Raw genomic sequence first — 21,118 nt, 5'->3', positions numbered from 1 at the left:
ACACATAAAAAAGAGGCACACTTCTACTCATTATTGTTTTTATTATACTTCTCCATTCCAGCCTGTTCTTATGATCCTGTCCCCTCCCCCCACATACTGTTTGTCTTGTTTATGATATGTATCTAAATTTCTCACTTACTTTTCCTACTACTATACAAATGTTCTGTGAATATGCATATCAGTGTGAAACACAATGGGAAGACTAAATCCAAGATTGAAAACCTCTACATTTCTAGATGTATTCTGCTTGGATTCCATATTTCTGCACAAAACTCAGTTCAGGACTCTCTGTACTAATTCAGTTCCCACTGTAAACCTGTACAAACACCATGATATTAAAATTCAGTAACTTAAAATTCTTAGTGCTCATGATTAGATTTGTATCAGTATAGACACATCTATGATGACAGCTTTTGTGAAAAGAAAACCATAACAGCTGCACCATTTTCTGGATCTATACAAATTTGAAATGTGTGCTTTCAATACTAAAGAGTCAGCTGCTGATTTCAGTAATGAGTCATCCAAACTCAGGTCTGTAAAGGATGGAAATTATGTTAATAAAACAATGTCCCTCACTTTTTTGAGTTATAAGTAGGACAAGCTCTCAAAATATTGTTTTTACTAAAATCTTACTTTCATTATCAACCAATCAGGGACAGTCAAACCCATATATACTCTATTTTATCTCCACTGATTTATAGCATGGTTCTCATTCTTTCACATCTGTAGTAATGTGAGTCCTTTAACAACTCTCAATGGTTGTAAGCCTTTTTCGATCATGCTGACTGGACACACTGTAAGATAATGTTCAAGTAACAGAAATACCATGGAATAACCAGAGACCAATAAAACTGAATAGTCAAATTATCTCCCCTGAAGGGATGCTGCCAGGATTTCAGGATTTACTCTAAATTGTGTGTGTGTGTGTGTGTGTGTGATCTCCAATAAGGATGTGGTGGCAGGAGGAATAGTCATTGTTAAATATCTCCCTAACACTTAAATATCTGTCACTCTCTTTTACTGTTCCACTCTGTTAAGGCTCTACTGAAATCAAAATTCTCAAAGAGGTGTCATCTCTAGTTGTATAGCAATTATTACTGTGATGTCATTGGGCATGGTCACGTGGTTGTGGTGGGGTCTTGGCTGGGATGTCAGAAAGACCATAGGCTTACTCCATATTTGACAGCTAATTACGATGTTGGCAAAAGAATTAAAAAATTTCTAACAATTCAGTTGGGCTCAGATACTTGATTCATAATCAGTGAACAGGTTCTAAAATTGATGTGGTTTTTTTTGAGCTATGTTCCTCCATCACATTCAAGATAGTGATATACCAAAGGTGAAATTAGTACGGTTGCATCCTAAACAACTATCGTGGCTACATCAAATGTTATTTAATGTGAGACTTTAATGCAAGAACTCGTAGCTTCAGTGATTTTTGGGTTAAAAAAATTATTTTCTTCTCAAACAGCTCAATTTGGTGCAGATTACATTGTTTTTTAATGACACTGTGAGAATTCTTGATGTGTAAAAATTGCACAAGAAATGAACAACATCAGATCAGAAAATTACTACCACTGGGAAAATACTGACAGGAATATACAGAAATAATGATATTATTTAAGTAGAATATGTGGTGACAATACAAGTGATAGTTCTACAACTCTGCAGAATACATCTTGTACAACTATTTGTTGTTTCTGACAACACTGTAATATGGCAATAATTTCTGCCCACTTTTTACTTCAGTCCCTTGCTAATTAATAGTTTTAGATATTACAACATTAAGCACATTTTACCTTTTGGCAATAACACATCATTACAAATATTTAGATTGCAAGAAAATAGAAGTTACAATTTTATTAAAAGCACTGGTACCAGTAAGACTAAAGGAGACAGTAAAAAAACAAAGAATCAGGATGAACAGATTAGCAGTGTAGTAAAGAATCCATATATCAGAATGACATCAAGTACTTTTTCATCAATTTCATCATTAGTTAATGACACTGCTTAAAAATGTAGTGCACTAGATAATAGACTTTTTTAGTTATCCAATTTGTAATACAAATACCAAATGATGGCTTGGAACCAAGTGCCAAAAGATCTGCGGAAAATACCACCATGATCAAAATATACATAGGAAGAACCGAACATAAACAGGACAAATTTTATCCATCTTGCTTTGAGTTTACACAGATCAGCCAGTCTCTTATGTTTAATGTCATTTAATTTTTGCACACAGAGAGCATGTACTTCATTTGGTCATACATCTGCATAATATAAAAGTTTGTCTCTTTATTCTTTTGTTGCTATAGTGGTTCTGCCAACTAGAGATCTACACATACTTAATTATGTTGTCTGAGGATTCTCTGATGTTCCCTAAGAACATTAATCTGTTAATTGTTTCTGAATTTAATACAATCCTCCTCCTCTGTGTATGAATATTATTCTGTGCTGTGAACTCCTTTCATTGCCTGTTGTCTGAAACGCATATGCATAGCTAGCTTGAACAAGTTACTATTCTTTATGGTTGTGCAATTTTCAACATTTCACAGGTATGGCCCCATGGGTATTCTCTCTTGGATATCTCTGTTCCAAAAAGGAAAGTTTTGAACCAGAGGTCTCTTTAGGATTTTAAAACTAAGAGTCCATGGCTCCCATTTTGGTAAAAATATGAGTCCCACCAGCAAAAGTTGCAGTCCCCTCCCAGAAAACTATGCAAATTATAAGAAATATTGGTTGCCATAGAGTTTAATTTCTACATTCTTTATAACACTGACATAGCTCTTGTTTGTCCATTAGAGTGAGTCTAAATTTTTTCGATCCAAGGAAGGTCTTATTCAAAGCACTAAGCTAGGCATCACATACTTTCTTACACTTGGCTACTGTCCCTTCCAAATTATCAGTTCTAGGAACTTTAGCACTCTCCTGAATCTCATTACAATCTTCCTCAGTTTGCCGTTGAACCCCAAAATACTCATTCAAGTCTAAGTCTCAACATGTATTGACTCCGAGGTCACATGCACTGCTTATTCCGTTACACTAGGAAATGAGCACAAATAATGAAAGCTAAAGTTGTTTATTTGACGTACTGTTATAAATGACCACATGTACATCTCTGGGTCTTTCTGCCTCTGAATTCAAGCACTGTAAATATCAGTAGATTTTCCCACCCAGCTGCCAGTCAAAGCCTTTGATCTTGCTGCTCAGATATTGCAGCATGTTCTTTTGAAGTACTCTTATAATGGTGACAACTTGTGGGGGGAGGCTTTCAGCCACTAAATTCTGTCATTGTAAATATCAGCACAGCTAAGTGATCAACACATTTCCACACTATGCAGGTGACTGAAGCAGGACCGGCAAGTCTTTGAATTTTACTGCCCACCTCAATAAAACAATTGGCGTCCAAATACACGTGAATATAAGCGTTTCCGAGACCTGTCAGTTTTCATTAACATGAACTTTGCCAAAGATTCACTTCCTTGAATCAGTGCTTTGCTGCCTCTTATGCCAGATTTTTCTCTCCCATAATGCTGTATTAGTGTTTTAAGTCCAACATTCCCATAGCCTGTTTGTTCAGACATGGGTATCTTGCATAAATATAACCGACATATTGTCCATCCAACACGTACATCGGACTCGCATTCAACATCAATTTTGGGCTCAAAATCACACACTGGTATTTTCAGTGACATTTTCCAACAGACAGATATACATGAAATTCATTGTCATCATAGCTATCACCAGCCAGTATTTGCCGACTGAAAATGTCGTCTGAAGACAAACCATGTTGTGATTCAGCCATTTTGGTTTGCTGTGTGGCCCTTATTCGAAACACGCATTTGTAAAACTTCCATGATGAAAGTAAGGCTAAAACTACCATAAAATGATTGTTCCAGGGCCCAATGAATCAATCAAATTTAGTTTAACAGCCATTCATGTAGAACCCAAGTATCCGGATATCTGGATGTTGTGCCCTGAGACAGCTGCGGCAGCGTGAATTACATCGCAAAATGCACTTTTAAAGTTAAAAGTTTAATAAAAAATTGCATACTGCGCAAAGCACATTTTTTTGATATCTGGGACGTTGCCGTAATTTGCTGAACGTGTATCACTGCTTTAAAAGTGTACTCACGTGTACTGGCACTGATTGATTGATTGGATTTACGTCCCATGTGCTGAGAAGGGCATGTGTGACGAGTTTATTCCTGCACAGCAGGATGCTAAATGTTCCTGGGGGATGGAAGTAGTGCCACATCCCCCAGGTGTGTATGTGCTCAAGGAGCACTGCTAACTTAGCCATCAGGTCATAGGACTATATGTCAGACCCAATTTTTATTTACGTTCGACCGCTAGGAGGGGGTTAGATGTGATTTTAAATATATATTGGTTTTTTTCTTCTTCTGACAACCCCACCAGTGATTTATCATTTTGTTAACACAACCCACAACAGAAGTGATTTTCCTAACCAATCTTCCACTGTCAGAATCAAAATAGTTTGAAACACAACCTCATACAGAAGTTTTTTCGAAGTGCCGTCCCGGGGGAGGGGGGGGGGTGTTAATATGTTTTACTGGAACAGCCCTTATTTTTTTAATAACATTCGTGCTTTAATTTACACTAGTTCAAAACAAATTAATAACCACATGTTTGCTGGATATGTGAGAAAGCTTGCCATCAGCTTCTGTAGATGACTGGTTCTTCCTCCACCAAAACATTTACTTGCTGCCATGTATTGCTTATCATGCACTGAAAATAGGCATCAAACCCCACAAAATCCAAGTCAATATTTGAGAGTAGAAATAAAAGTGTAATAAAATTCAACATATACCATGACACTGACACTGAGTTCCCCAATGAACTACTTAAGAAACCTGCTAATGGTGACATATATGAACACTAAGTTGCAGCCTTTCATGTCAAACAGCATTAATGTTATGCAGAGGAAAAGAAAGTGTGACTGGAAAACTTTATATTGAGCTGTGACTTAGCTGCTTTTGAAAGAAAACAGGACAATAGGATGATTCATAACACATGTTTGCTCTCTCTCTCTCTCTCTCTCTCTCTCTCTCTATATAGTTAGTTAGTTAGTGCCATCCCTTAATCTCAAAAGGTGGTAAAATTATAGAGTGGAAGAGAATGATGAAAAACTTTAAATGGTGAGCTGTAACCATAACGATAGAACACCAGTGTGTTATTTGACATACCTTTTAATCATGTATAAATACATAAATACATCAATTCCATATGGTTAAAAGGTCAGTGCCAAAAGTAAAACAAGTAAAAAATGAAAACAATGTGCTGTGATCCTGACATTACAGAGAAAAACTACTGTTGCACATGACACACCTTTAGCGTTTATTTGCAAGCATACAAAACTTCATCCACTAATCTCAAATGATTTTAAAGTTACAAAGCTTTGTCCATTAATCTCAAATGGCTTTAAGTTACAAGCTTCGTCCATTAATCTCAAATAGCTTTAAAGTTACAAAACTTCATCCATTAATCTCAAATGACTTTTAAATTACAAAGCTTCATCCATTAATCTCAAATTGCTTTAATATTACAAAATTGGAGTAGAAGAGAAGGTCTTATGGAAACTAAAAACACTGAGCCATGACCTTGACAATGAAGTTGGAAGCTATAATTTAGTATACAACACACTTCTGATGATATGATTCATCTCCTAATCTCAAATTTAATGTTACAGAGTGGAAATAGAAGTGAATAGCAGACTGACAAATAGTCTTTGCCCCCCACCCCCACCCCAACAAAAAGACCAGAAAAAAAGAGTTCCTTGAATGGACTGGCAGTCTACTGGGTGAAAGAATTTCCAGAAATTCCAGAAGAACATTTCTTCCTTTTAACGGTCATGTGTTGAACCCATCGGTTATATTCTTCAGCAAAAACAAAATTTTCAAATTAGCTACTGTGTAACACATAGATGTACTGTATGTCAGGTTGGCACCATTTTCTTTTATGACAAAGCAGACATCATTAGATGACCTTTGGTAAAAACCCTATGTCATAATGACAACCCCCTCAGAAAAAGTAATGATAAGATTTTTTTGACAGTCATCACAGCACCTATGTTGGATGTATGACTGGCTCCATTTTCATGTGTGTATACAGCCATCCACTTGGAGAGAAACAGATGACAATATTTTCAAAACAAGACTTTCCATTCAGGAGTAGCAATAATAAGTTTTTCAAGATGGCTGCTGTGGCAGTTATAGTGGCAATCAGACCAGCACCATTTTCAATTAAGACCAACTGGACATTGTAAGAAATCTTCTGGTAAAGTACCCACATCAACATGACTATTTGTTCAAGATGATTTTGGTAATATGGTTTGCTATGCAAATGATTTTTTTCATTTGGACAATTATTTATAACAGGATTCTATGCATTTAAATGTTATTATGTATGTTTCATCCTGTATGAATGTACATGTATTGTTTATCTGATACTACTTTTATCTATGAAATTTACCAGAAACCATTTTGTTGGATACAAGAGACCTAATTCTGTATCATTCAGTTGTTGTTCAAAATAAAAAAAACCAATATTATTTTCTCACCTTGCATGTATTTTACTTTTCTACATCATGCGACTGAATTAATGCATAATTTTGTTAATTTACCTGAGCATGATCATGACCTGACAAGTACTTTTTACAAAAATTATTTTTTATTCAAACTGAATGTCAAAAGAAATATATCTGTGAAAACAATATGGAAAAAGTTACTGTATAAAATGACACTAATCAAGATGATTATAATTGTTCCAAACATAATGAAAGTCATAGTTCACAGTGCCATGGAAAATTATGTTCTAAGTAACTTGGTGTGTGTGTATGTGTGCATGCCTGCCTGCCTGTATGTATCTAAGTGCTTGTTATGTGGGTCTGTGGGTGCATGTATATATGTGTGCATGTATATGATTATATGTATATACATATATATTATTATATAATATGACCATTTATTCAGAAGGAGTAGCAATAACAAGATTTTGTCTGTACCACACTGGATATCAGATTGGGATAATTTTCATTAAAAATCAAAAAAACATCATAAAAAGTTTTATGGTGGAAAAAAATCCCAGGTCAATATGACTTATGGTCCAAGGAGAGCTGTGATAAGATCTTTAAGACAGTAGACATTCTGAATGTCAGATTGTCATCTATTTTTATTTAGGACCAGCTAGAGATCACATGTCTTTAAGTGAAAATCCCATGCAGAAACAACCATCCCTTCAGGAAAAGTAGTGATAACAAGATATTGAAGACATCTGCCTTGGTGGCCATAATGGATGTCAGACCAGTATCTTTTTCATTTAACCCCAAGAAGACATAAGAAGTCAGTCAGTTAAAACCCCATGTTGATGTGACCATGCATTCAAGTGAAGTAATAGCAAGACTTTTAAAATGGCTGCCATGGTAGCAATATTGGAAATCAGATATGCACCATTTGCATTTAGGACAAAGCCTTTTAGTTAAAATCCAATGCTGATATGACCATTCATTCAAGATGATCAGCAGCAAGATTTCAAGATGATCCTGTGGTCATTAATAAAGCAAAAAAGGAGATTTTTGAAATAAATTCTGCCATCATTTTCCCTCTCTGAAATATCTTTACAGTCCCAAAGTGTAAGGTGGCCATTAAAGTTGCCAAGTAAAACAACAGGTCCTGGTAATTTTTCCACAATATGGTCAAGCTGAGACTGGAGTAAATGGAGTGAGTGTTAAGCTATGTCTAAGAGTGTAGTGACACATGATGCCTGTAATACAGTACTGAGATAAATCTGGCTGTAGGAATTTTGTTATTTACTATGATGGACACTCGAGGGGCCCCAAGTAGCCTAAAGCGCTCTCCATTACGGATCACTGCCATCTCACCTCTGTCTTCGCCGGTTCGAGTCTCAGATTCAGCCAATGTGGATATGTGAGAAAGCTTGCCAGTAGCTTCTCATGGGTCAGTGGTTCTTTCCGGGGTTTTCCCGGGTTCTTCCTCCACCATTAATACTGGCCGCCATGTATAGCCTATCGTGTGCTGAAAAATGATGTTAAGCCCCACAACAACAAAAACAACAACAACATGATGGACACCCCTCCACACCTTATCAATATTTGTTGAAAAGTTGTTTAGGGTGTGAAATTTTCTAAATTAACTCATCTTCTATTAAAATAGTGTCCTGAAGGCAGACAGTTATTAATTCGTGTTCTTTAAGTATAAGTTTTATTTCATCAATATTACCCTTTAAACATGGGCAATTCTACTGTGTTGCGGTGTCAGACATACTTATGGAAGTGATGCAAGTACAGAACTTCAGGGAGTTTTCCCTGACATAGTTTCAAAGGGTTCTCTAGTGTCCATGTTTTTTTGACTTCTAAACTTATTGAAGAATTTGATAGATTCATCAAATTCTTCGATAAGTCTAATAAATTTAGCCCTGTTTAGCATAAATTTACCAGCTGCTTACTGCTCATTTAGTGGACCACTTTACTGCTCACTGAGTGGGCTGCTTTACTGCTGATTTAGTGGACCACTTTACTGCTGATTTAGTGCAGGGCTCGAAATTAGCAGTAGTCCGCTAGCCCAAGGCTAGCAGATTTCCTGTCGGGCCATAAACTTTCATAATGTTGATAGTCCGATGGGCTGGTAAGTATCGGTTATCAATAGTCAGCGCTTGTTTACGCCAATACCTAATAAACACTTGACTTAGCAGATGTTCTGTAGACTCAAAGCAGTGGCCATTGTAAACACAGTCATAAAATATTAACATGAGAAAATGAAGTCAATTTCTGCCTCGGAAAGGTGCGTTTCTATAACAAGAATCCATCAGATTTTGTGCATTTCACTTAACAGCGCAAATTATGGTCCCGTCATTAACAACGGAAGTTTGGTAATTGATCCTAATTAATCTGATAACGAATTAAATGAAAAAACTTTATTCACTCGACCACAGTAACAAACTACAAAGTGGTATACCACACAAAAGAACACGGCAACAACTATTCAAAGAAATTAGTTTGCATGTTTTTTTGTTTTATTTTTTTTGTTGCTCACTACCCATACACTCCAACAGTCACAAACAGGAAACTACATATTTTACATTTCCATCAAAATAATTATAAGAATTTGATCAATTTATTACGATTACGTTACTGACACATCCTTTATATACAACTACTTTTTATATGATGATAAGAACAATTTTTATATTTTTCCCTTACAAGAACGAACAAATAATTGAATACACGTGGAGATATCCAAGCAGAATGCCGTACATTTGTTGGGAATTAAAATCTCTGAGCATGGGCATCTAAGATTTGAAAATTTTCCACCTTATTATTAATTTCAACAATACATTAAGGTTTGATTAATTAGGAACAATTACCAGACTTACGACTTATGATACCATAATTGGAGCTGTTAAATACAACGTGCCAAGTGTCGGATGGCTTCATTTGATGGGAACACACCTTTTCCAAGCTGAAACTAACACTACCTTCTGATGCTATTATTTTATAACAGTGTTTACAATAGCCACTGCTTTGATCATGCAGAACATCCACTGAAGTTAAGTCTCTGTTAGGGAGATGCCATTTAATTGTGGGAGGGGACAAAGACACATGTTTTGAAATGTGTTTCTTGCTCTGACTTTCTTATATAAAGGACACTGTGCTATTCCTTTTCTTGCTTTAAATAATTCGCGTCAGCTACACTATAACATCTCGTATTTAAAAACAAGGCACAATTCCCTCCTTATAAGATAGGCAAAATGTGGCATTTGATAGAAGGTGTTCAGCCACTGAAAAAAAAAGCAAAAGTGGAATGAGAATGATGAGGAATAATTCCTATGATAGGGAAAAGCGTAATGGAAAGTTTCAGAAGAAATGGACAAAAGACAGGGAATGATTGAATTATGACAAGGAAAGGGACCTTATGCGGTGTAACTGGTGTATGGAATTCGCAAAACAAACACAGAAAACATCCAGTTTTGTTGCGGGTTGTTCAAACTTTAAAACTGAATTGGTAAATGTACATGAAAGCTGTGTGACATTGTTTTGTGAACAGGACTAGTAAAGATTTTGCAGGACTAGTAAATTTCTCAATATACTAGTTCTTCTGGCTACAAAGAAATTTGTATTAAATTCGAGCCCTGTAGTGGACCACTTTACTGCTCAATGAGTGGACCACTTTACTGCTCACTGAGTGGGCTGCTTTACTGCTGATTTAGTGAACCACTTTACTACTCACTGAGTGGACCACTTTACTGCTCACTGAGTGTGCTGCTTTACTGCTGATTTAGTGAACCACTTTACTACTCATTGAGTGGACCACTTTACTGCTCACTGAATGGGCTGCTTTACTGCTCACTGAGCAGGCTGCTTTACTGCTAACTGAGCAGGCTGCTTTACTGCTCATTTTGTGGGCCACTTTACTGCTTATTTAGTGGGCAAGCTTTAACTGTTTCTTGCCTGATATCTTATGTGCCAAACTTTCTATTACCACCCCAAGCCTGTGGTTTCCTGCTCTTTTTGTGGACTTGATTACTCTTTTTTTTTTTTACACTCACATTGATCACTGAACTTGTCTACGTCACTTTTTGTTTGGGTGGATGCTTGCACTGGTTTCTGTGGCATAAATACTCTGATCTTGCTTTGACCTCCTGGCTATGTAATGTCATCTGAATACAGACAGTATTTGTTAAAGGTTTCTTCCATGCTTTAGCTGTGCTGACATCAAGTTGGCCAGCTGTGTTAAGTGGAGCTGTGGCTCCCATAAATTTCCTGCCTTCTCCCTGTTTGATGTGTTACATCTCCACTTCAAGATTCCATTTATGGCAGTCTGTACAAGAAATATATCCCTTGCAACATGCAAAACAAAAGCTCCCTATGTGTAGAACAATCCATCATGATCCTCATGCCCCCACTATCACAAAGATTGGTTTCCAAATGCAGCCATCTTTGCCACAGCCATACTTTTGTTAGGACAAAGGAAGATTCTATCCACTGGAGACATTCTAAAATGTACAATTGTCAGGCATCTCATTCTCACTGCAGACATACAAATCTCTACATTGCATCAAACCTTTGACAAGGTAGAAATGCCATAATGGGTCTCTCCACAAATCACTTTGAGCGAAGTAAGCTGTCAGCCATGCCCTGAAGCATTTCAGCTATCACAAAAGTTGATAGCTTGGTTAGCTTTCTACTTTCATCATTGGATTAAATGATGAAAAATTATGGCCAATTTCCTTAACTCTGACAATTCCCTCATCTGAGTAACTGGATGTATTATTCAAGCACATTTCAAAACCAGGTCTCACACTACTGGTCAGGAATTTGGTGCACTAATTACTCCTGTAATGGAATTCCATTGCATCATCACCTGTGCTCCCCAGAGCCCAACAAGGATACAAGTATTTACGTTCATTTACTGCATTTCTCATGTCAAAACCACACAGAGTAATATACTCGAACAAGGAAGTAATGTTACTTGACTGACCCTTGCCACTGACATCAGAAGATATGCAATTTGTAAGGTTCCAAAAACAACAGTATGTTTCTTTCATCAGTATTGTGATCTTTCAAAAATATGGTGATCGGTGAAACTGCAATGTCTTGAACATAGTGCCTGAAGCATGGTGTAACTATCTGATTCATCAGACCAGACAAAAGTTAAGGCCAAAGTGTGTTGGACTGGAGTAGCATCCATCAGTCATTCCTAATCATGACCACCAGGATCCTCTCCTCCAATGATATGGAATGCAGCTTATGAGAAAGCGATTGCCTCAACTCAGCTGCTTCTTATGACATTAAAAAGGTTACATCAGGTCTAATCTTCATCCCTGAGACCCACTGGAGACATTATGGGTTTCATGACAGTGCATGTATGAAACAAGTGATAATGCAAATATTTCACAAGCATGAAAATTAGGTCACAATGATCTATCTTTTGTACAGATCAGTTACTTTACTTGGGATATTGCAAGAATCTGGTCCCTACAGCTCAAAGTACCTGATAAGTTCTGAAAGTTGAGGGTCTGACTTATGAAGAGCACTGAAACATAAGTATTAGAGAGGGCTTCCCTTAAGCCCTAATTGGTGGAAAGTGAGTAAAAATCAAGAAAAAAGAGAAGAAAATACATACAACTGCAGTCAAAAAGGCCAGATTTGATTAATGCACTTACAGAATACTCTCTACTTGCTGTTTGTAAACCTTGGAATTCAACTGCTTTATAGCCTAAATGATGCAGTCAGCAACACCCTGCACACAAGAGGTTGTAGGTGGGGCATGGGACGCTGGTGGAACTGGCTTTTCTGATCAGGGCTTGCCAGTGACTTCTGTCTGAGGCAGCAAGCTCAAGCTGGTGGGGCTGAAGGTCTGTCCATTTGATGTGCATCTTGAGACTGTCTTTGTACCTCTTGCGAGGGCAGCTTTGGTTTTCTTTGCCCTGGGCTAGCTCGCCAAAGAACAGCTGCTTTGGGATTGTTTTGATCCATGCAGATGACATGGCCAATCCAAAGAAGCTGGGCCTGGATTAGTTTGGCTTCAGTGCTTGTTGTGTTGGCGCTATCAAAGACTTCCTAGTTCGGGATTTGGTCCTGCCACTTTATCTGCATGATGGATCTCAGGGAGTGCTAGTGGAATTGTTCCAACTGACTGATATGCCTTCGGTAGTCAGTCCACATTTCACAGCCATACAAGAGAGATTCGAGGACAACTGCTTTGTACACCTTCATTTTTGTTGACAGGCGAATGTCCTTGTGCTGAACAACCTTGGTTCGGAGTCATCCAAGTGCTTGACTGGCTTTTTGGATCCTCGCAGTGATCTCTTTGTCCAGGGAGCCATCACTAGATACTGTGCTGCCCAGGTAATTGAAACTGTCCACATTCTTCAGCTGCATGTTGCCATTGGTGATGCAGGGTTGTGATGGGACGGTGTTTGGGGTGGGGTGGAATAGGACTTCTGTCTTTCCTAGGCTAATTGTGAGTCCAAATAGATTGGAAGTTTCAGAGAACCTGTCCACGATTGCCTGTAGGTCAGTCTCTTCATGGGCCATGAGGGCACAGTCATCTGCAAAGAGTGCTTCAGTGATGAGTCTTTCTAGAGTCTTGGCCACTGCAGCTAGGCAACGCAGATCAAACACTGATCCATCTAGGCGATATCTAATGTTATCTAATGTAGATAGAAAAGTCAAGGTCATGGATAACATGGAGCAGTACTTGTGTGAAAAAGTTGAAGAGTACCTGAGTGAATACACAGCCCTGTTTGACACAGTTAGATATGGGTAATTTCTCAGAGGTTTACCGTCTGAATCTCTCCAGTCATGTCATCGTGAAAGAGCTGGATGAGGTTGGTAAACTTCTGAGGACAACCAAGCTTCTTGAGTACTACCCATGGTGAATCTCTGTTGACTGTATCGAAATTCTTAATCAGGTCAACAAAGACGGCATACAGATTCATGTCCTGATCAAGACACTTCTCTTGGACTTGTCTCACTGCAAAGATCATGTCAACGGTGTTGCTGCCTGATCGAAAACCACATTGAGACTCAGGAAGGTTATCTTCTGACACTACCACAATAAGCCTGTTGAGAAGGTATTTTGCCAGTTGTGGAGAGCAAGATGTCTCTGTAGTTACTGCATTCCGCACGTGTGCCTTTATTTTTGCAGAGGGTCACAACTGATGCCTTGCAGAGGTTGTCTGGCATCTCCTCTTCCATCCAGATGCTGATTAGCACATTGTGGAATGCCTCCAGAATCCGTTCACTGAGAGCCTTGTACACCTCCGCTGGGATACCATCCTTTCCAGGTGCCCTGCCGCAGTTCATTTGTTTAATGGCCATCCTCAACTCTATCACTGGCGGAACATCCAGCTTGTCATGCATTGGCTGTTGGGGTATTAGGTCAAGAACAGATTGGCAGACTGAGGGCAGGTTTAGGAGCTGACTAAAGTGTTCTTTCCATCTGTCCTTAATGCCAGCCTTGTTCTTTATTAGTGTACTGCCATCTGCAGTAAGCAAGGGAGCAAAGCCTGACTTTGAAGGGCTGAAGATTGACTCGATGGCATTGTAGAACTCTTTGGAGTTGATAGTGTTGGCTTGGCATTGCACTTCATCAGCTTTCCTTTCCCACCACTGGTCATGCATGTTGCGGATTTCTCTCTGAGCCTCTGCTTGATAGGATCTGAAGCGGTCTTCTTGGGAGATGGAGTTCTGGTCATTCTGCCAGTCCATGAATGCTTTGTTCTTTCTGGCAAGCAGATCTTCAATGGCACCATTGTTCTCGTTGAACCAGTCTTGATGGGTTTGCTTCTTGGGGCACAAAGTCACCATAGCTGTTTCTCTTATCATGTAACTGAATTTGTTCAATTTCTCGGAGGCATTTCCACATATAGGTCCGTTGTTGGACAGCTGGCCATCTAGGTTCATCTGGAAATTGAACTGGATGGAAGGCTGCTGAAGTTTGACAATGCTGAAGGCTGTGCACACAAGCTTAGGATGCCTTAGGAGATATGGGGCAATGTACAGGTTTAGGGTAGTTTGGACAAGTCCGTGGTCTGTCCAGCACTCTGCTCCTTGCATGGCCTTGGTCATGAGGACATCCCAGGCATCGCGCTGGCGGACTATTACATAGCTGATTAAGTGCCACTGGCGAGATCTGGGGTGCATACAGGTGTTCTTGTTTGTTTGCCATTCTGAACATTGAGTCTGTGTTGAGGTCAAATTCTGCACATTTGCTGAGTAGGAGCAGGCCATTGTTCATCTTCAGACACCATGTTTGCCAAGCACACCTTTCCATCGAACATAATCGCAGCCAATATGGGCGCTGTAGTCCCCCAGTAGTATGATCTTGTCATCATCTGGAACTGAGGACTGAAGTCTGCATAGAACTGCTCGATGGTTTCTGCTGGGCTCAAGAGGGTAGGGGCATAGCAGACCTGCCAACCATGACAAGTCCGTCTCAGTAAGGCAGTTGATTTTTCCCCACAAAAATATGACCAGTTTCTACTAAGGTGTAACAAAATATCAATAACTGCTATTGTAAAGCTGGAAAATGTAATTAAAAGTTCAACACATCGATGATATATTCAAACGAAAAGTTTGTAAAGTACACATAGACTTTATTTACCACTAGAACAGTTGTTGCACAAACTTTAGTTCCAAACCCTATGCAACTCAATGGGTTGTTGCTATATCTCAACTTGACATAGTTCTTGGAAATTCTTTTCCATTTCACATGACGATGGCAATCATATTACCTGCTACGAGACATACTAAGATTGGCATGTGATGTCCAATAAATGTAATTGTGTCCTTTCCAGCTTTGATTCACAAGAATCTGAATACTTCTTTTTATTCTTCTGTGCTGATTATTAACACTTTTCTAGAAGCTTATCTTCCCTTTCATCTTAAACATGCCTTGCTTTCTGGAAGCCATTTAAAACAATTCTATAATCAACGGTTTGATCATGCAGATGCTTAGCATGAACAAATATGTGCAGTTTAAAGTGTCTGGGGTGCTGCTGTAAAGTTAGTCTGGTTCCTTGACTAATTTCACTAATTCTAATATGAAACCCAGGTCCTGGCTGAGTGTTCTAAAGCGCTCACCGTTCCGGATCACTGCCATCTCACCTCTGTCTGCATGGGTTTGAGTCCAAGGTTTGGCTAGCGTGGGTACATGGGCAAGCCTGCCAGTAGCTTCTCGTGGGTTGGTGGTTCTTCTCTGGGTTTTCCAGGGTTCTTCCTCCACCAGTTATACTGGCCGCCATGTATAGCCTTGTGCTGAAAAATGGCGTTAAAAACTAGAACAACAACAACAAACCCAGGTCCAAACAAAACATGGATGAACCAATTATCCGGATTTTAAGGCAATGATCATTTTTCCGTAGTATTTACTAGTATGCCAAAAGTCCGTATTTTAAGGGTAATTTTTAAGACTTACGGCAATTGTAAGAGTTGGCAGGTCTGCCATAGGGCTGATGATTGTTGCGTGGCTGATAGGTAGTCACAATTTAATTAGCCTCTCATTGATACCAATTTCAGAAGACTTGATTCGATAGCCAGGGCGACTCCATAGATCCTGTCTTCGTTTTGGGCTTTTCCTTCCCAGAAGAAGGTGTAGCCGCTTGCTAGGTCAGTCAAAGAACCCTCCTCTGTGAACCTGTTTTCACTCAAAGCTGCAATGTCAATATTGTAGGGTGAATGCTCCTTAGCAACTAGGGCTGTTCTCCTGTGAGGTCTTGCTACGTTCTCTTTGTCCTAGACAGTATGGATGTTCCATGCTTCAATAAGAAGTTTTTCTTTGATGGTTTCAACTACGATATGGAAGATCTTGCCAACCATGGCAAGCTGGCCATATTTTGAAGGGCAAGCTATTTTTTAGGCCACCTTTTCGAGGCCCCTCCCTATGCAGGGTAAGCAGCGCCGAACTGTTCTGCTGCCCTAGGTACAGAGCAGAGTGACCACTTGTCCAAGGGCCACCTATGTGCAGGTCTCTGACTACAACTCCCAGTGGTCATCTCCATCTATTGCTTCACCAGTTGCCCATCACCACAGGACTTAGGTAGGTGCAGGTTGGGAACGATGAGTGTGATGATGGGGCTGAATGATAGGTGCACAACATGTGCGTGAAGGAGATTTAAGTGAAACAGCCTTTGCACAGAGACAGCCTCACTCTTTCGGCCTTGGTAGCTGGAACTCAGTGGTACAAAGAATCATCATGGCTGGGGACTACTTTGGCTGCATTGGATGGTCATGACATCTTCTGTGCTTTGTCATGCCCTGCACTCTCCACAAAGTGTTTGTAGTTCGCTTTCGTGGCCGTTCGATCACTCAGTTGATTTCTGCCCAGTCTATTGAAGCTGGCTTTGCATGCAAGGATAGGCAAAATATGCCTACATTTGAATTGATATTAAATGCTTTAAAATTCTTTTCCGAAGAAATGGGTGGGTGGGGGTGTCTTTATCATATGAGACTAATGTTTTGTCAGGTCTTTAAATTTGTGGTTTGAGGCAATGAAGAAAGCCCCCCAAATTTGGTAACCCATGAAAATTAGTGATACTACAGCAACTGCATATAAAATGTTGCTCATGCTGAAAATAGTCACTGTGACCTGCTTTTGTTAAAGCCAAGTTGCTTTCTTTAAGATGCAGCCATTACTGTAGGTGAAATTGGTTCGAAGATATTGAGGGTATAATGAATGAACAAAAAAATGAACATATAAAAAATACATAACTGAAGCTACAAATGAACACAAGAATGTGTAAAACACTATGTTCACTCCAGACTTTTTCCAGCCAGGGAATAATAAATTATTCTAGAATTATAATAATAAATTAGAGGAATATTTACTAAGAAATTGTCAAACTTATCTCTTACCAGCGCTGTGTCCCTTCTCTATAATCGCCTCTGAACTGTGTCTGTTCTCAACTGGGCTAGTGTCATCTTTGTCTGAAATACATTTTAATTAACACTTTAACAAATATTCTCTTCAGCACATTGTGCCACTTGCATCTGTATAATAAGGAGATGCTGCAAGGATTTTATCTGAAGGTGGTAGCTTCACCCTTATTATTAAAACAAGGGGGGGTGTATGAAAAGGTGGGGAGGAAGAAACAGCCATAGTTCAATAATCTAAACATTCGCATCCATGCCTACCACCGAGAGGTGTAAGAGTAATTATTATGATAAGTGACAAAAAGTGTAATTTGCGCATAAAATGTGTAACCTATATACTACATGCCAGAATTATAGCATATATGAATAAGATAAGCATGCTGTATTACATTACTCTCATATTCTTCTTTTAAAGTTTGTAAGTGGTGTTGATTTGTCCTTTTTCTGATCTGACATGTCTTGAAGTTCCTTTGTTTAAAAGTATAAACCGGTCCGCTAACTGACTAGCTTATCAATAGTATGACTCTGTGAGGTAAATTTAACATCTGAAGAAACCAGTCTGTTTTCTTGGAAATGGGTTATATACAGTTGCTATAAACAGCAAATAGACAAAGTACTCCTATGTATTCTTACACAGCAGTCATCTTTTTAAGAACATTTTCAGATATATGAGTGGAATTTAAGAGAATTTTATTTTCTATTGTACCAAAAAAAGCATAATCTATATAGAGGCAAATGTAAACATAATTTGGTGAATACAGCGTAATGATTAAGCCAAAAGCATAATCATTTGCATGTATGCATTCAATAACCATCTCTCTTCCAGCTTCACTCTGTTAAAGCTCCATTGAAATCAAAACCTTTTAAAGATTCTGCCTCCAGTTGTATAAGCATTAATCTGTTGACTGTTTCTGAGCTTAACTGGTGCTTTATCTGTGTATGATCATTGTTTAGAGAATGATGACCACTCGCCTAATAATTAATTTAATAATGGTACACAATTTTTTCTGCACCTTTCCAAGAACATGGTCACTAAAGGACCCATGGACTAAGCTGCACATTCAGGTGGTCCTTCCTATTATGTAATCATTTACTACTTGGTTATTACTTAATCACAATTATGAATGTTTACATGAAGATCCTTTAAATTACTGCAGTACATTCATATGAATAGTTCACTTTGATAATAAATTATTGTTCAGTTATTATTAAATGTTATTCAATTTAAGACTTTCTACTGTCTAGATAATTTAGAACTGAAATGAATCACTACACATAACGTATCTCTTTCATGTCCACTTTCTTTTTCAACTGCTGCATGGCTGTTCACAAAATTAAATCTTATGTTAGTCATTTTGAAGTCAACCTTCTATTCAGGATATATGCAATGAGATTATTCCATTTCCTTGTGCTGATTTATGTTTGATCAGCATACTGGTACTGGTGTCAGATGTTGACAGAAGTCCCCATTGTCATTGTCATTAATTTCAATTCCCTCATTTTTCAATTCATAGCAATTGCATATCAGACCATCAGTATATATACAGTGATCACATTCAAGAGAGCTCTCAAAACTCACGTATTTCAGCTGCAAGAACAAACTTAAAGACCTAATAATGTTTCCTACCTTAATTATTCTCAGCATGTTTTTTAATGTTTTCTAATTTCATGGTGTTTGTTTTTGTAATCATATCATTATATGTTTTTTATCTTATAGGTGTTCTCTAATGTTGTAAAGCGCTTAGAGCTTCTAAAGATTAGGCGCTATACAAAGTCCTCATCATTATTATTATTATTATTCTATATCACTTTCTGAGGCTTAAAAGAATTCTGCATGAAAATGTGACAATCTTTAATTTGTTATTATTTGTTTGCCAAGCATTAAGAAAACTTGGTCAATGAGAAGCTTGCCAAATTGGTCAAATGATAAAATTATGGGTCTTGATGTCTTAGGGCTGTTCCAGTAAAACATATACCCCCTGGGGGGAAAGCACTTTCAAATTCAACCAACCCACAACAGAAGCAATTAAAAAAAATTACGATCCACCATCAGATGTGTTTCAATCAAAAAACACTACCCCCTACAGAAGCATATTTTTTTTAACATAATATCTGGCTATGGGTTAGTGGGTGATAGAAGCGATTTTAATATTGAGTTGGGGACAGAAGCGATTTAAATGACAGCTAACTGGAGGTAATCTACTGAATTCTTATAGATCATATAATTTACTGCATATTTTTATTTGTGTTCATTCATTATAATCAATCTTTTGTCCTTATGTTTGTTTGTCTGTCAGCCAAGTATATCTCTGATACTGTGACATCAGAAATTTTCATGGTGGCTTATTATTTGTAGATGTCATTGATCAGTTCCTTAATACCTACTAATTTAACCTCCATGAATACAGATTTTATAATAGATATTTCTATTCTAATACAGAAATCATGAATTTGTATCCTTACCTAAACTGAGTTTACTAAAGTGATCACTGTCTTGCTATTTTTCTTTGTTCTCAGGCATGCTGCTATTGATTAGAATAATAGTTCAATCTTGTATTGCTTTAAATGTGTGGTCAGATTCTATGATTCTTTGTTATTAATGTTTTCAATAAATGTTTTGGTAAACTTATAATACATGATTTGTCAGAACCATTGATGCCTGTGGAAGTGATGTTGCATTATTTCTGTCTACTTTTTACACTACATCATTTCTTGTAAGAACATCTTTTTCAGTTACTGATGTCTTTATTTTTATGTCTTGTTGGAAGACTAATATAAAGTTATAAAAAAAAATATAGCAAGTCAAACATTTTTATATCATATGATAGATTTTAAAAAATGGATGAAAGTCAAGGAATCATTTTTCCCAGAGTACTCATAAAATCAATGTCATTGCAGTTAGCTGTATTGTCAACAGCATCATCATCATCACTGATGGCCTGGCAGTAACATTCTGCACTTTCAATCCAGTTGTCACAGGTTCTATCTTCCACTTCTAGTCTTTCATATGAGACTTACACCTATGGCCTGATGGGCTTTCATGGCAGAGTGGTATAAGATGCTTTTCTTGTGATACAGATCTGAGGGGTTTCCATGGCAGTGGTAAAAGATGCTTGTCATGTGATTACTTGCCTCCAATGTGTAAATGAGAATGTTGCCAGTTACTTGTGGAAGGTCAGTGGTTCTACATAAATGCTGTTTGGTGTCTCAAAAGGACTTGGATTTTCTTCAGCAGTAAAACTGGCTGCCATATATAGATTCTCTTCATCTGAAAATGGTGTAAAGGCCATAATGATCTACCGAAACCCGAGATCTCATGTCTAAATGACTTCAGCTGTTGGAGATAAATGTCAAATCAACAGCGGCTCCATGTGCCCAAGTATACTAAGGTGCTTGCTTTTACATCACTTGCACATCTCACAGTGTGAGTTTGTGTCACAGATCAACCAATTTAGGTTGGTGGTCTTTCGGGGTTTTTCCTCCACCCAATATATTGTTAAAAAATAAAAAAACACAAATCAAACCAAACTAAATCAACCAACTAATCAACTGTGGCAACAGTAGCAAAGGTACTAGTCAATCATTTCTGCCATAGCTGTACGCGTTTATAACTTTTGACTCGAGTAATTTTTGTAGACCTTTGAATATCGTCAAATGCCTTTCTGACAGGTACCTAAAAGTCATCATCAGTTGGTACAAATGGAT

At 38.0% G+C, this 21,118-nt stretch overlaps 2 protein-coding genes across 2 annotated transcripts in view; both read right to left on the bottom strand.

Annotated features, from left to right (window-relative positions):
* The window catches only part of LOC149786675 (uncharacterized), a 56,142-nt gene extending 45,709 nt beyond the window's left edge, over positions 1 to 10,433 (bottom strand). Inside the window, exon 1 of the mRNA XM_089975961.1 lies at positions 10,355 to 10,433. Within this exon, the coding sequence (XP_089832087.1) occupies positions 10,355 to 10,433 (79 nt within the window). The remainder of the gene's footprint in view (positions 1 to 10,354) is intronic.
* Positions 10,434 to 13,576: 3,143 nt separating this feature from the next.
* On the bottom strand, positions 13,577 to 14,773 carry LOC149786674 (uncharacterized). Its single transcript, XM_089975960.1, has one exon. The coding sequence runs from the start codon at positions 14,771 to 14,773 to the stop codon at positions 13,577 to 13,579; it is 1,197 nt and encodes a 398-aa protein (XP_089832086.1).
* Between the last annotated feature and the right edge of the window lie 6,345 nt (positions 14,774 to 21,118).

This window comes from Sinohyriopsis cumingii, chromosome 12, assembly GCF_028554795.1.
Source record: "Sinohyriopsis cumingii isolate HCF-2022 chromosome 12, ASM2855479v2, whole genome shotgun sequence".
Classification (NCBI taxonomy): domain Eukaryota; kingdom Metazoa; phylum Mollusca; class Bivalvia; order Unionida; family Unionidae; genus Sinohyriopsis; species Sinohyriopsis cumingii.
Note: the sequence above shows the minus strand (reverse complement) of the source record. Positions and strands in the feature narration are given on the sequence as shown.

Bases quoted from the DNA above. Each gene is read 5' to 3' on its own strand.
- LOC149786674 (XM_089975960.1), bottom strand. From the start codon at position 14,773: ATGGCCTGCTCCTACTCAGCAAATGTGCAGAATTTGACCTCAACACAG.